This window comes from Sciurus vulgaris (genome assembly GCF_902686455.1).
Source record: "Sciurus vulgaris genome assembly, chromosome: 2".
NCBI lineage: Eukaryota > Metazoa > Chordata > Mammalia > Rodentia > Sciuridae > Sciurus > Sciurus vulgaris.
In genome coordinates this window covers 181,890,533-181,905,104 of record NC_136462.1, presented here as the reverse complement: position 1 = coordinate 181,905,104, position 14,572 = coordinate 181,890,533, and the positions used below count along the sequence as shown (strand labels likewise).

At 34.4% G+C, this 14,572-nt stretch overlaps 1 protein-coding gene and 1 long non-coding RNA gene across 16 annotated transcripts in view; both read left to right on the top strand.

The window, feature by feature from the left end:
- The window catches only part of RBM39 (RNA binding motif protein 39), a 33,471-nt gene extending 21,194 nt beyond the window's left edge, over nt 1-12,277 (top strand). For 9 of the 15 annotated variants that reach the window (XM_079128261.1, XM_079128267.1, XM_079128260.1 and 6 more), the window contains 7 exons: nt 1,315-1,519; nt 1,970-2,047; nt 5,952-6,002; nt 8,780-8,861; nt 10,580-10,685; nt 11,137-11,215; nt 11,298-12,277. In XM_079128261.1, coding sequence (XP_078984387.1) covers nt 1,315-1,519; nt 1,970-2,047; nt 5,952-6,002; nt 8,780-8,861; nt 10,580-10,685; nt 11,137-11,215; nt 11,298-11,398 — 702 coding nt within the window. In that variant the 3' untranslated portion in view covers nt 11,399-12,277. Of the gene's footprint in view, nt 1-1,314; nt 1,520-1,969; nt 2,048-5,951; nt 6,003-8,779; nt 8,862-10,579; nt 11,216-11,297 lie in introns of those variants that run through there. The other 6 variants (XM_079128266.1, XM_079128265.1, XM_079128262.1 and 3 more) reach the window with 4 other exon arrangements.
- Nucleotides 3,115-4,716, top strand: LOC306654611. Its single transcript, XR_013761988.1, has 2 exons — nt 3,115-4,003; nt 4,157-4,716. It is a non-coding gene; the product is annotated as an uncharacterized lncRNA (long non-coding RNA).
- Nucleotides 12,278-14,572: the final 2,295 nt, after the last annotated feature.

Genomic DNA, 14,572 nt, shown 5'->3' with positions numbered 1-14,572 from the left:
AATATGACTCAGAGGTTAAGCGTCCCCGGATTCAATACCTTATACCAAATAAGCAAGATAAAATTCATGTCTGTTTTAATCCAAATATACCTTAGTATATACTGGTATATACTAGGAGATAAGCTGTTTATAAAATGTAACACCAAGATTATTGGAAGACTTAAATTTTACTAGTTACTAGAAGTTTCTTTTTTGATACAGTGGTATCTGTACAGTGTTAGATTATATAATTAAATACATGACATTCGTATTAATGATTTATCTTTTTGTTTAGTTATTGTATATTATTACAATATTTAATTTGAGAGAGAATTTCAGAAATTTCCTGAGATTGGCCTTGAACCTTTTAATTCTCCTACCTCAGCCTTCCATGTTGCTAGGTTTGTAGTTGTGCACTTTTATGCCTGGCTGAAATTTTAATTTTTATAATTATTTATTTATTTATTTATTTATTCATTCATTCATTCATTCATTCATTCATTCATTTATTTATTTATTTATTTATTTTGTGGTGCTGGGGATTGAACCCAGGGCCTTGTGCTTATGAGGCAGGCACTCTACCAACTGAGCTATATCCCCAGCCCCTGTTTTATTTCTTTTTTTTTTTTTTTTTTTTTTTATTGTAAACAAATGGGATACATGTTGTTTCTCTGTTTGTACATGGCGTAAAGGCATACCATTTGTGTAATCATAAATTTACATAGAGCAATGTTGTTTGATTCATTCTGTTATTTTTTCCCTTCCCCCCACCCCTCCCACCCCTCTTTACTGTTTTATTTCTTGAGGGGAAAAAAACTTAAGATTTTTTTTGTTTATCCTAGCATGTTAAAGCTATGTGAAGTGGTACACATCTGAAATTCTAGTGAGTGAGGCAGGAGGATCACAAATTCAAGGCCAGTCTCAGCAACATGGTGTGATCCTGAGCAGCTTTTGGAAAGCTTGTCTCAAAGCTTGGGAATATAGCTCAGTGGTAAAACATCCTGGGTTCAGTCCCCAGCAGTCAAAATAATTATAAATGATTTTGGTTTTTGAAAAATTACCTTTCACATTTTTGTTAATATTTCATATTCTTTAATCTATTAGTCAATAAATCTTAGTTTGAATTTGTATGATTTCATGGTCTCATCATGTTACCTAAATCTTGTAATCTATAATTTCTACCTGTTGGTCAACACTGAGTATAACATACTCAGAGTGAATGTATATATTAGCAGTGTGTGTATTATGTTTATGTGCATAAAGTATACATATGTAAGTGTGTGTATGTGTATAAAGTAACATTATAAACCTCCTCTCCTCCTCCCCTCATTGTAGTTTTCTGACTCAGAATGTGCCAAAAAGGCTTTGGAACAACTTAATGGATTTGAACTAGCAGGAAGGCCAATGAAAGTTGGTCATGTTACTGAACGTACTGATGCGTCCAGTGCTAGTTCATTTTTGGACAGTGACGAACTGGAAAGGACTGGAATTGACCTGGGAACTACTGGTCGTCTCCAATTAATGGCAAGACTTGCTGAGGGTATGTTTCTCATTATATTGTGAGTATAGTGGTGAAAAGAACCATGAGAACTAATAAAACAAGGATTTTTTTCTAATTTTGGAGTTGAGGTAGCTCATGTAATTTCTTAAGTGCAGTGTCTTGCATTAAAGTTGTAAAGGAATCTGTATTCATTTTAAGTACTGTAATATATATTATAGGATTATTACTTTGTATAACATTCATACCACCATATTTAGGAATAACTTAGTTGCAGCTTTTATACCTTTTCTTTTTTTTTTTTTTTTTTTTTTTGTGGTGCTGGGGATCGAACCCAGGGCCTTGTGCTTGCAAGGCAAGCACTTTACCAACTGAGATATCTCCCCAGCCCACCTTTTCTTATTTTTGAATTAGGTGAATGTGATGGTAACCAGAAAACTTGGTTTCTCTTGTTCTTAGCATAGTAAGGACTTTGGACCTATTCTTTTACAGGTACAGGTTTGCAGATTCCACCAGCAGCCCAGCAGGCTTTACAAATGAGTGGCTCTTTGGCATTTGGTGCTGTGGCAGGTAGGAATTGAATCTTTTCTAATTCGAAATCATTGATTTTTTTTCATCTAATTCGAAAATTTGCCAAATTTTTGCATTTAAAAGGACTAACTGAGAATTCAATTCATCAAGTACTTTTAGCATAAATTCATTGTAAGGGAGTTCACGTAAGGGAATATATATTTTGGATAGAATTGTCTATCCACTAATCAGAGTAACTTTTCAGGATATGTTTGAAACCTTTGCCCCAGTTTTTAGTAGAAATTGATATAAATTTAGACATTTTAAAATATTACTCATAAAGGGAACCAGAAGTTTACAGTTTTGGAAGAAAATGTTTCTTTTCAATAATGTTTGTGTTAGAGACTTAAAACAATTGCAGAAGTAAGAGTGCATTAGAGAGGGTTGCTTTCTTAAATAGGATGTAGGATTTTTATTTGGGGAGTGACATTCTTAGAGAAAAAAGGAAAAAAAATGGGAGAATTGACAGTTTATTTGAAATGTATAATTAGGGTTTCCATATTTCCACTGTTTTAATTTCATCATTACCTGACATATGCTTTTATAAATCTTCACACTGACCTAAGTTTAGGAGGCAGGAATGGATTTCATTTTGAAAAGTCAGAGGCAAAACGTTTAAGAACATGAATGTGGAACCATTTGGGGTTTTTTTCTTTTTGGATCTTTTATGATAGGAAATCTTTATCTCAAGAAAGTATCAGTTTTGGTTCCAAATTGGTCCTTTGATTTTATCTATAGAGTGAGAATCTAATTGAGAATATAACATGTAATAATACCATGGTAATCTGAATATGTTTGTTTGCTTCATGATTTGTTAGGATACAAAGCTTACCTTGTTAATGGAGAGCATGATTATTTCTTCAGTTCAATAGCATTATTATTATTAAGGGAGAGGAGTACTTCTTGGTAGATAACCAGAAGTATTTGAAAACCTTTAGAAAATGTGCTATTGGGCTTCTCTCCTTCCTCCTTCCAAATTAAGTGACTTATCTTGTAACCTGAATTGTAATTAGTTTCTAACAACCATTCTACTGGTTTTTTTTTTTTTTTTTTTTTTTTTTTTTTTTTTTTTTTTGGTGGGGGCGGGTAGTGGGGATTGGACTCAGGGGCACTCGACCACTGAGCCACATCCCAAGCCCTATGTTGTATTTTATTTAGAGACAGGGTCTCATGGAGTTTCTTAGAACCTTGCTTTTGCTGAGGCTGGCTTTGAACTTGTAATCCTCTGGCCTCAGTATCCCTGTATTCTTATAAGTTGAAAAGTCATAATTATTGAACCATTTCTGTATTGCTTTAGTTTTGATACATTTTTTTTTTACTTTTAGGACTATTACCAATTCCTTACAGTAAATGAATAGATATAGAATACTATTTGAAGATATTCAAGTAAATGCATCTCTTCCTGAATTATATCCATTCTCATCATTTGATAGGGTTTTTTTTTTTCCTGAAAACTATCCCCTTTTATTACTATACATGTTATTCTTTGATAAGTTAGTGAAAGTTTGTCAACTTTATTCTAGGTTTTTCTCTAGAAGATAGTGACAAAGATTTGTTCCCAGCCTTCATGAAGTTGATAGTGATACAGGAGTCATTCCTGAACAATGTTATGCCCTGATTATATCAATGTTGTTCACAAATAATATTTTAAAATATTTTTTAATGTTGGATAATATGGCCACCATTACCTAGTATCTCTTTTATTTCTGCAGCTCCCTGTGTGTTTCCTGTTTTTGGTGTTTTTTTTTTGTACCCTTAATTGAACCCAGGGATGCCTACACTGTGTCACATCCTCAACACTTCTTTAAGTTTATTTATAGATAAGCTAGCTGTCTTAATCTATCGATAAGTTGTGGGGTTGACTTTGAATTTATGATCCTCCTGCCTCAGCCTCCCGATCTGATGGGATTACTGGTGTGCCACTGCAGTTAGCTTTCCTGTGTAATTCATATTAAGGTTGGCTGAGGGGGCTGGGGTTGTGGCTCAGTGGTGGAGCACTTGCCTAGCATGTGTGAGGCCCTGGGTTCAATCCTCCGCACCACATATAAATAAAGAAATAAATAGTCTATCAAACATCTAAAAATATTAAAAAAAAAAAAAAAAAAAAAGATTGGCTAATGGTGATAGTTTCAAATTCCAAAGGTACATGTAGACCTTTGGATATAAATCCACTGCTCTCCAGTGCTTTTGATGTATACTGTTGTAGAGTTTACAGTTTTATTATATATTCCTTCTTTTTAGTATTGATTAAGATAATTTGTAGGATAGTTTGTTTTTTTAGGGTTCTCATGAGTATTTACTGAGTTAGTAATCAACATTAAATTTTTAGCTTGATATTTGTAACTTGGTGTTGTGTACAGATGGTTATCATTAAACCCTCATACATACCACATTGAAATTAAATTGATGAGTTTTTACTGTGATTGAGCCTCTTCACTAAATCCTTCAAAGCATTTGCTTTGAAACCACGTTTGGATCATCTTTCAATATTGTACTAGTTCGAGAGACCTAAGATAAAATATCTTTAGAAAACAAACCCATGCTTTATTTCCTAGGATGTCAGGAATGACCTCCAAAATAGTATTTTGAAATTGGGATTGATAGATACCCTTCGCATGGATTCCTAATATCTATGCATTTTTTTCCCCATTTTAAGGGAAATAAAGAAATTGTGTTATTATTTAAGGTTTATTTACAGTGTTCCCATGGTCAAGTTCCTTCTGTATATACTCCAGTTAACATTTCTTCAGCTCTCTGAGATGCCAATTTTGAGAACCTAGGACCCCAGGTATTATATCCCATTAAAGTTTTGCCCCTATTTTATGATCATTTCTAACCCCAGGAAGAACCTCATATAGTAATAACGGATTGCAAAATTGAATCACATTTTAATGAAAATTACAGTACTAAATCTCAAGGAATTTCTATATTATGTATTTCCTGTGTCTTTTTACTTTCAAGATAGCTTTATAGCAATGTGACATTTTAAGCAGGCTTTTTTTTTTTTTTTTTTTTTTTTTTTGGTAGCTGGGGATCGGAACCCAGGGCCTTCTGCTTATAAGAGAAGCACTCTACTGACTGAGCTATCTCCCCAGCCCCTTAAGCAGACTCATTGCCATTTAATTCCCAAGAACTTTCTTTTAACATGCCTTCCACTATAGAAATGCTGATGTTTATGTGAGAAAATTTATTGGTAAAATTCTTTGATGTATTTTTAATATTGGTTGATGTTTGTATTTTCCATGTGTTTCATGGAGTACAATAAAACCGCATAGATTTTATTTCTACATGATTCAATTTTCATAGTAGACTAAAAAAATGGCTAATCAAATTGTGATCTTTGATACCATTGACAATTAAAATCTTTTAAATTACAAACACTGAAAATACACATTTATGTTGTTGGAAGTGTCTTTTCCAGAATTGATATTTGTGTTACAGAAACGAGATTATTGATGTAGACTGTTGTAGAGTTTATAGTTTTATTACACATATTACAGTTTTCTATAATTTTTAAAGTATTAAATATAAAAAAAATACTAGAATTTCCCAAGTACTTGGAATTGAATTCTCAAGATCAGGGTTTTTCACTCGTTATCTGACCGGTATGCTCCCCTTTCCCCATTTCCCATTATTCCCAGATGAAGAGTAGTGTAGTGGAATGCATTTAAAGTATGTAAGGGTAGTTTGATTAGGAAGAGAGGTATAAGTAAGTTTCTGAGGGCAAGGAGGGAAAAAAAGGCCCCAAAGCCTTGTCAATGAGGAATGGGGAAGGAGGTTTTGCTGCCAGGTTTTACTAAGTTCATTTTAATAAACCCTGCTGCTCTAGTCCTCTTTTATTAACGCTTTCCTGACATTTACCCTGTTAGTTGAGGCTCTTCATTGTTCCTGCACTGAGCTGTAGAATTCTCTTTTGTTATAGATTTGCAAACACGACTTTCCCAACAGACTGAAGGTGAGTTGAACTGCTTATACTTATTATATTTGTTGTTCAATTAAAATTAAATGGAGTAAGACATAGGTGTATGTCATATTGCATAATTTATATCTAATTTTGAAATTGTGATAGAATGACAGTGGTATATACATACTAAGCTATCTATTTCAGCATATCTTAATTCATTTCAATAATGCATAAAAGAAATGAAAATGTCCACAAATATTTTTACTTTTAACTTTCTTATTAACATTTTTAGCCTTGGGCTGAGTATAGCCCTGTGATGTAGACTGCTGACCTAATATTGTCAGCAGTATATTCTCAGCACTGCCAAAAAAAATTTTTTATTTAACCTTTTTTCTATTTTGAGGGTTAATGAAGCTTTTATAAATTTCTGAAAATGCAAGATATTCTACTTTTATTAATAAGTCTTTTAAAACATGGAAGAAGATTGTAAAGAATGGTACTCTGATGGCATTGATTTGTATAAGCCCATATAAAGTCATGAAAGGTCTTTTTTGACCTAAATTGCATGTATATGGAAATAGTATATATTCCTTGTGTGTGTGTGTGTGTGTGTGTGTGTGTGTTTAATTATCAAGTAAATCTGCTAAATGGCAGACAAGAACATTTTGCTATTTAAATTTGGTATCATCTTTTATAACAATATCCTTAACATGAAATTACTTTATATGAAAAATGTCTATTGTGTTCTTTGGTAGTTTAGAATTAAACACATACTTTAATTTTTCCAGCAAATTTTACTTGGTCTTCTCTTGGTAACAGATTTTTAAAATGTAGAAATAGTTTTTTCCTGTTAATTCATTGGATTCTTAATGTGTTATAGTTTGAATCAGAATGTTTCTAGAGTATATTATCTTAATACTTTTTACTTTTCACACTGTATTCGAGAACGTAGAAAGCAGGTTTCCCTCAATTGTTTAAGACCTTCTGATTATTCTGAACATACATGAATACATTTTAAGCTACGCAGATTGTCACCCTACAGATTTTTTGGAGATTTGTTATTGAGGTTGACCTGGAACCTACTGAGCCTAAGTGATCCTCTTAGTTCAGACAGTCAAGTAGCTCAGATTACATTCTTGCACTACTGTTTGTAGTTACATTTTTCAATATTTTTATTTTTCCCCCAGTAGAATTTGACATCAGTTATTTTAGCATTTTTGTTATTTAACATAAAGTTTATGGAAGAAAGCACTTGTTCATTGAAGTAAATGTAAAGGAGGAAAAGCTCTTTATTTAAAATACAGCTTAATGTGCTGCAGATAGAGCTCAGTGACAGAGCACTTACCTAACATGTGCCAAACCTTTGGTTTAATCTCCAATTCTGCAAAAACAAACAAAAAAATATAGCTTTATAAAAGGATAACAGTTATTCATTGAAGGAAGATAATGAAGACACCAAAGCACTTATAATTCTACCAGAAACATTCATTCTTTTATGATATATTTCATCTATAGCCCTAACTTTTATTTAGTGGTGTATTTCTACTACTTCCTCAGGTGTTTCTTCATTGTAATTACCATAATTTCTTAATGAATTGTTCTGTCCTTAGCTTTGTTTGTTTTTATGCATTGGAATGAAATTTGGTCAGATAATATTACGGTGAGTTCTGTAACTGCTACTGGTAATTTTGTAAATCACAAGAGCAAATCATTTAGAATGTGTTTTACCTTCAAATTTCAAATATATGTTTAAAATTTGAATATTAGTGTTTATTTTAAAATTGTAAAAGTGGATATTGCAGATATGTGCTGCTCATTTTAGTGTTATGCTAAAACAAAATGTCTGTTTTAATATTAATTGACTAGAATTTATTTTCATTCAATAAGTAAATGCATTTTATTTTTGAAGCTATATTTCAAAGAAAGTGTTCATGAGCAGAAACCTGATACGGAATTTTGTAGACTTGGCATTTCGAAGGATTGTATTACCTGCTTATTTTAGTACGAACTGTAGCAGTTCTGTACAACTGGTCTTTTTATTTTATCTGTTGTCTTTCTGGAATGATTGGCATTGAGATTTCTTTTTTTAGTTGTTTTGGAACACACATAAAGTTTAGTTTTCCCTATAAAAATAGCATTCCCAAACCAGGCCTGTTTGGGCACACCTATAAACCTAGCTACTTGGGAGGCAATAGCAGGAGGGACAACAACTTCAAGAACAGTCAGCAGCTTAGTGAGGTAGTAAGAAACATTACCAGACCCTGTCCCAGAATTAAAAAAAAAAAAAAAAAATACCCAGAAAGGACAGAGTTTGTAGGCCAGTGATAAAAATTCTCTGGCTCTAATTCCCAGTAATGAAACAAACAACAAAACTAACACTCCAAAATTGCCAAATGTGTGTTTTTCATATGCCTATTTTCTGGCACCTAAAGTGAAGGATAGTGGCCCTCTGTGTCCATATCTAAGGATACAGCCAACCACAATGAAAATATTTTTGGGAAAAAGGTGCATGTGTATTAATCATGTGTTCGCTTTTTTCCTTGTCATTATTTTCTAAGCATTGTAATACTTACATAGTATTTACATTGTGTTAGGCATTGTAAGTAATTTTATGATGATCTGTGAAGAAAAGTTTTAAATGTATAGGTATAGGTAAGTGAGGTAAATTACCTTAGTATTAGAGAAGGTAAATTGGAGTGAATGACATTCCTACACTTTGGGATAGGCTTTTTGTTTTATTTATCAGGGATAGTCTCATGCATTTTCCATGAAAGTAATTTGTGTCTCTGTGTTTTTTTTTTCTTTTTTTCCTTTTTTTTATTTTTTAGCTTCAGCTTTAGCTGCAGCTGCCTCTGTTCAACCACTTGCAACACAGTGTTTCCAACTTTCTAACATGTTTAACCCTCAAACGTAAGTATGCTTTGGTCAAGTTTCTTGAGAGTATTCTGTGAATACTGTAATATTATTCACTTTGTAAGGTAGCATTTAGGATATTTCCATATACTTCAAAATTGAAACAACACACCACTTTTGAATATTTTAACATAAATTGTAGGTATTTTTATGTATCCAGTATAATAGATAACATTTGTAAGACTGGAAATAAAATTGTGGAGGTTTTGTTTCCTGTGTATTTTTCTAAATTCTGTATCAGCCTTTTCTTTTGTCATAAGTTTACCCTCTCACTAGCTTTTAACTTTGAAATTTAAGCTTTCTTAGTCTAATACTATTAAAGTGTCTTGATATATGCAAGGCATCAAGTAGGAAAATTTCTTTCTTGGAGTTGCTGGAGTTTGCACCTCATGGATTCTTTCATTCCAGTCAACCACTGTACCACTAAGCTACACCTCTAGCCCTCTGTATTTTGAAACAGGTTCTTGCAATAGCTGAGGTTGGACTAGGACTTGGGTCTTCCTGCCTCAGGCTTAATTGCTGACATTACAGGAATGTGCCTTTGAACCTATAACTAACTAGGGATTAGAATACCATTTATTAGTACAGATTCTTAGTGCTTTTATAAATACTATTTACAATATACTAAATGAAGGCTGGGGTTCTGGCTTGGTGGTAGAGCGCTTGTCTCACATGTGGGATGCGCTGGATTCAGTTCTTACAAAGTTCCATCAATTTAAATATGTATACATCAAATCATATATAAATGTAGGTGTTCTGTTCAGTTTTGATGAATTTTATTTTATTTTTTTATATTTATTTATTTATTTTTATTTTATTTTTTTGCAGTGCTGGGGATCGAACTCAGGGCCTTGTGCTTGAGAGGCAAGCACTCTACCGACTGAGCTATCTCCCCAGCCCTGAATTTTATTTTTTATAATATGTCTGCAATGCATAACTTCTTTGTTTCTTTTTGTTTTGGCAATGGGGATTGAACCTAGGGGTGCTTAATTACTAAGAAACATTCCAACCCTTTTTATATTTTGAGTCAGGTGTTGCTAAGTTACTAAGGGCCTCACTGAATTGCTGAGGCTGGCTCTCAACTTGCAATTCTTTCTCCACCTCCCAAATCACTGGGATGACAGGCATTTACCACTGTCTGGATTCTTGTGTTTGCCCAATACCAAATTTCTTTCTTTTTTCTTTTCCTTTTTTTTTTAAGTCATAGATGGACACAATTCCTTTGTTTTATTTATGTAATGCTGAGGATAGAACCCAGTGTCTCTAACACATGAGGCAATTGCTGTACCACTGAGGTACAACCCTAGCCCCTAGATTTCTTTTTAGTTTCATTTAGGAAACAGTGATAACTGTTGATAAAAGTTTCATTTTCAGAGTTAGCAGTATCTGATCCCTACCATTGTCCAAAGGAAAACAAATCAATAAACCATTTAAATGTTCATACAGCCAAAAAAAAAAAAAAAAAAACACTACCACACACTGGTTATAAACAATGTTTTATATTTTCTAATTTTCTTCAGTGCTGTCCTGTTTAAAACAAGTGATTTTTCAGTTGGTATATTTACGATTATACAGAATAATGGGATTAAATTATGCCATATTTACATATGCATAATTAATCTCTTAATTTAAAATTTTATTATTTTAAAAATGCTTTTATTTGTGTAATCATTGGTTTCTGTAGTGTTTTAATAGAATTTAATAATTTCTTTCAGAGAAGAAGAAGTTGGATGGGATACAGAGATTAAGGATGATGTGATTGAAGAATGTAATAAACATGGTGGAGTCATCCATATTTATGTTGACAAGAATTCTGCTCAGGTATTTCAGTCTTTTTAAATGATGTTAGAATGTTACTTTTTTCTCCACACAGTTGGAGAATGTTATGGTCATGCTCTTTGATTAGAATGGTTATTTATGAAAGGAGCTTTAACATCATGACCAAATATACCCTCCAAAATAATTGAAACATTGACCCAGGAAGGTGATGTTCAGTTTCTGGTCATGTTAAATGCCTTCTGTGAAATCCTCATATCTTGAATCATTTCCAGCTTATGGGCCAGAGAGAAAAGATAGTATAAGGCAGGTCCTAGGAGCATAAATAATTTTTCAGTAAAATTTGAGATATGCATATTAGCAATTGTAATACATGTTTAATACATGTTGCGGTTATCAAGTACTGGGTTTTTCTGTAGGCATCCTGAATAAATTTCTGCAAGTCCATGTTGTGTATAGGAATGTCTTTACCTTTGTTTTATTGTTTGCATTTTAGGGCAATGTGTATGTGAAGTGCCCGTCAATTGCTGCAGCTATTGCTGCCGTCAATGCATTGCATGGCAGGTGGTTTGCTGGTGAGTTTTATTTTCATTTTGGGTGATTGTTAGTCTATAAAACTTAATATGCTAAACTAAACATACCTGTGTTTTTCAACAGGTAAAATGATAACAGCAGCCTATGTACCTCTTCCAACTTACCACAACCTCTTCCCTGATTCTATGACAGCAACACAACTACTGGTTCCAAGTAGACGATGAAGGAAGATATAGTCCCTTATGTACATAGCTTTTTTTTTTTTTTCTTGAGAATTCATCTTGAGTTATCTTTTATTTAGATAAAAATAAAGAGGCAAGGGTCTACTGTCATTTGTATACAATTCCTGTTACCTTGAAAAAATAAAAATGTTAACAGGAATGCAGTGTGCTCATTCTCCCTAACTAGCAAATCCCACTGTATACAAAGCTGTTCTCGTTCTGCCTTTTAAAATGTTCATGTAGAAAATTATATTAAGGATCTATAGGAATAGCTCTAGGGGAACAAATGTGCTTTCTGTACAAAGGCAGACAGGTATGTAATGATGTTTTTAATGTTTCAGAAGCCTAACTTTTTACACAGGTTACGTTTCACATTTCACTAATGTTGATATTTGACTCATGGTTTAGCAGAGGTTTCTGGAATACACATTTAGTGTATGGGAATTCAAGCCAGGTAAAGGGCTGTTTGGCTAGCATCTCATCTTGCATTTTGATCATTTGGCAAGAAAGGGAGATTTCAAAATTATATTTCTTGATGGTAACTTTTCAATTAATGTATCTGTAAAAGTTTCTTTGTAAATATTATGTGTTCTGGTGTGTCTTAAGATTCCAAACAAAATGATCACTGCATTTCCTGAAGATGTTTAGTTAAGAGTCTGGTAAGGCAAAGAAGTCTCAGCAAGAAATAGGAAATGCAGAAATAGGTTTTGTCTGGTTGCATATAATCTTTGCTCTTTTTAAGCTCTGTGAGCTCTGAAATATATTTTTGGGTTACTTCAGTGTGTTTGACAAGACAGCTTGATATTTCTATCAAACAAATGACTTTCATATTGCAACAATCTTTGTAAGAACCACTCAAATAAAATTCTCTTAAAAAGGCCACAGGAAATCTTTATTTTTCAAGTATTTAAAGTCATAGAATCTGAAAAATAGGGTAAAAACTTCTTTAACTTCTAGTAGTATTTCAATACTTGCCTCTGGGAAAATGGTAATATGCAGTCTGCCCTCATACTGTCCCTGAGTTTCTTGTACAGCATCATTACTCTAGCTTAGCATGGTCCTTTTCAATGTCTTGTATCAAAACAGGTAAAACCAGGCACGTTTGATGAGGCCTTCACCTTGACCTGGCTGTTTTTTATCTTGTGTGTGGTCTGGCCATCTTTGTGGACAAAATCTTTCCTTAACAAGAGAAGGTTCAAGTCAATACCATGTACCAGAGTTTTGGGGGGCAGAGACACTTTGTTTTATCCCCATTACTATATCCCATCCTTGCAAGTTTATTGTCATTCCCTTACAGGGAACCAGGACAGCTAATGTGTTTTTGTAGTTAATTTTATCTGATAAACAGGTTTTTCAAAATGAGCCCACCAGTGAACTAGAGAAATTCAGCTTATAAACAATAACCACAATGGGGACTGGACAGTTGAACATATACCTATAATCCCAGCTACTCAGGAGGTTTAGTTAGAAGGAACAAACAAATTTGAGGCTACCGGGGCAATTTGGTGACCCCCTTCTGAAAATTCAGTTTGTGCTTGGTGGTACACACCTGTAATTCCAGTGATATGGGGGTGAGAGGCAGGAAGATTGCAAGTCCCAGGCCAGCCTCTGCAAGTTAGCATGGGTTTTCATTCAGTGGTAGTGCCCCAGTGGATTAATTTTCCACTGCAGTCCAAAAGCAGGTGGGGGGAAGGCCTGGAGATATGTTGTTCGGTGGTAAAGCATTTACCTAACTGGAGGCTTTGGGTTTCATCCTCAGCACTAACACTTTATAAAAGTAGTCCAGGGGCTGGGGTTGTGGCTCAGCGGTAGAGTGCTCGCCTGGTGCGTGTGAGGCACTGGGTTCAATCCTCAGCCCCACATAAAAATAAATAGTACATAAATAAATAAAATTTAAAAAAATAGTTCAAAGTGGCCATCAAATTAGATTCTTTAGGTCATCAATGCCTGACACAGTATCCCAGTTTGAGAAATGTGTAGCTTTTATAGCTGTTTTGGTTGTGTCTTATTTCTACATCTCTCTCCCTTAGCCCTCATAACTTGTCTAGTTTTTTTCTTTGTTTATTATGGGGGGGGGGGGTTTGCTGGGGATTGATCCCAGGAGTAAGGTAGGCAAGTGCTCTACTACCGAGCTACATCCTTGATTCAGTCTTGATTAAGAAATAGTTAAGGGGTAGGTTCCTGGTGTGGTGGCATAACTCTAATCTCAACCACTGGAGGGGCAGAGGCAGGAGAATCAAAGTTCAAGGCCAGGCCAGGCACAGTGGAACAAGCCTATAATCCCAAGATCTGAGGCTCAGGCAGGAGGATTCGAAAGTTTCAGACTAGCCTCTGCAATTTAACAAGGCCCTGAGCAGCTTGGTGAGAATCTTAAAAAAAATAAGGGCTGGGGATGTAACTCAGAGGTTAAGTGCCTCTGGATTGGATCCTGTTTGCCACAATTTTTTTGTTGTTCCTTAGAAGCAATGCAAGTCAGAAAAATCCACCAAAGTCTTTTTTTGGCCCAGGCAGGTGAGGGGCACTTCCCTCTCATACAGAAGCTATTTCAAGTCAATTTTGTGGAGGATTAGGTTTTAGTTTACATAAAACATCAAGGGTTGGTTAGGATGTCATCTGGAATTTAGCCACTTTAGGAGGTACAAAAGTGATACTTAAAAGTTTTTTTTTTTTTTTGGTTGGATAATGTGTTCTTTTTGATCAAGCCAGAGGATCAATTCCACAAAGATAAATTTCAGGTTGGGAATGGACAATTTTTTTTTTTAATGCCAGCACATGCCTGTAACTCTATCGATTTTGTGGCAGGAAGATTGCAAGTTCAAGGCTAGTGTCACACCTATGAGTCTATCTTAAAAAGGGCTGAGGTTCAACCCCCAGTATGGGGGGCGATGGGAGCGGGGACAAAAATAAAACCAACAAAAACGCCTGGGTGTAGTGGTGCATGCCTGTAATCCCAGCGATTTGGGAGGCTGAGGCAGGAAGATCACAAGTTTAAAGCCAGTCTCAGCAACTCAGTGAGACCCTTTCTCAAGATAAAAAGGGCTGGGGATATGGCTCAGTGGTTAAGCCCCAGTTGGTTCAATGCCCTTTACCAAAACAAAAACAAAAAACAAACTGAGTGTTATGTAGCTCAGCAGTTGAGTGTTCCTGTGTTCAATACCCAGCACCACAAAAAATAAG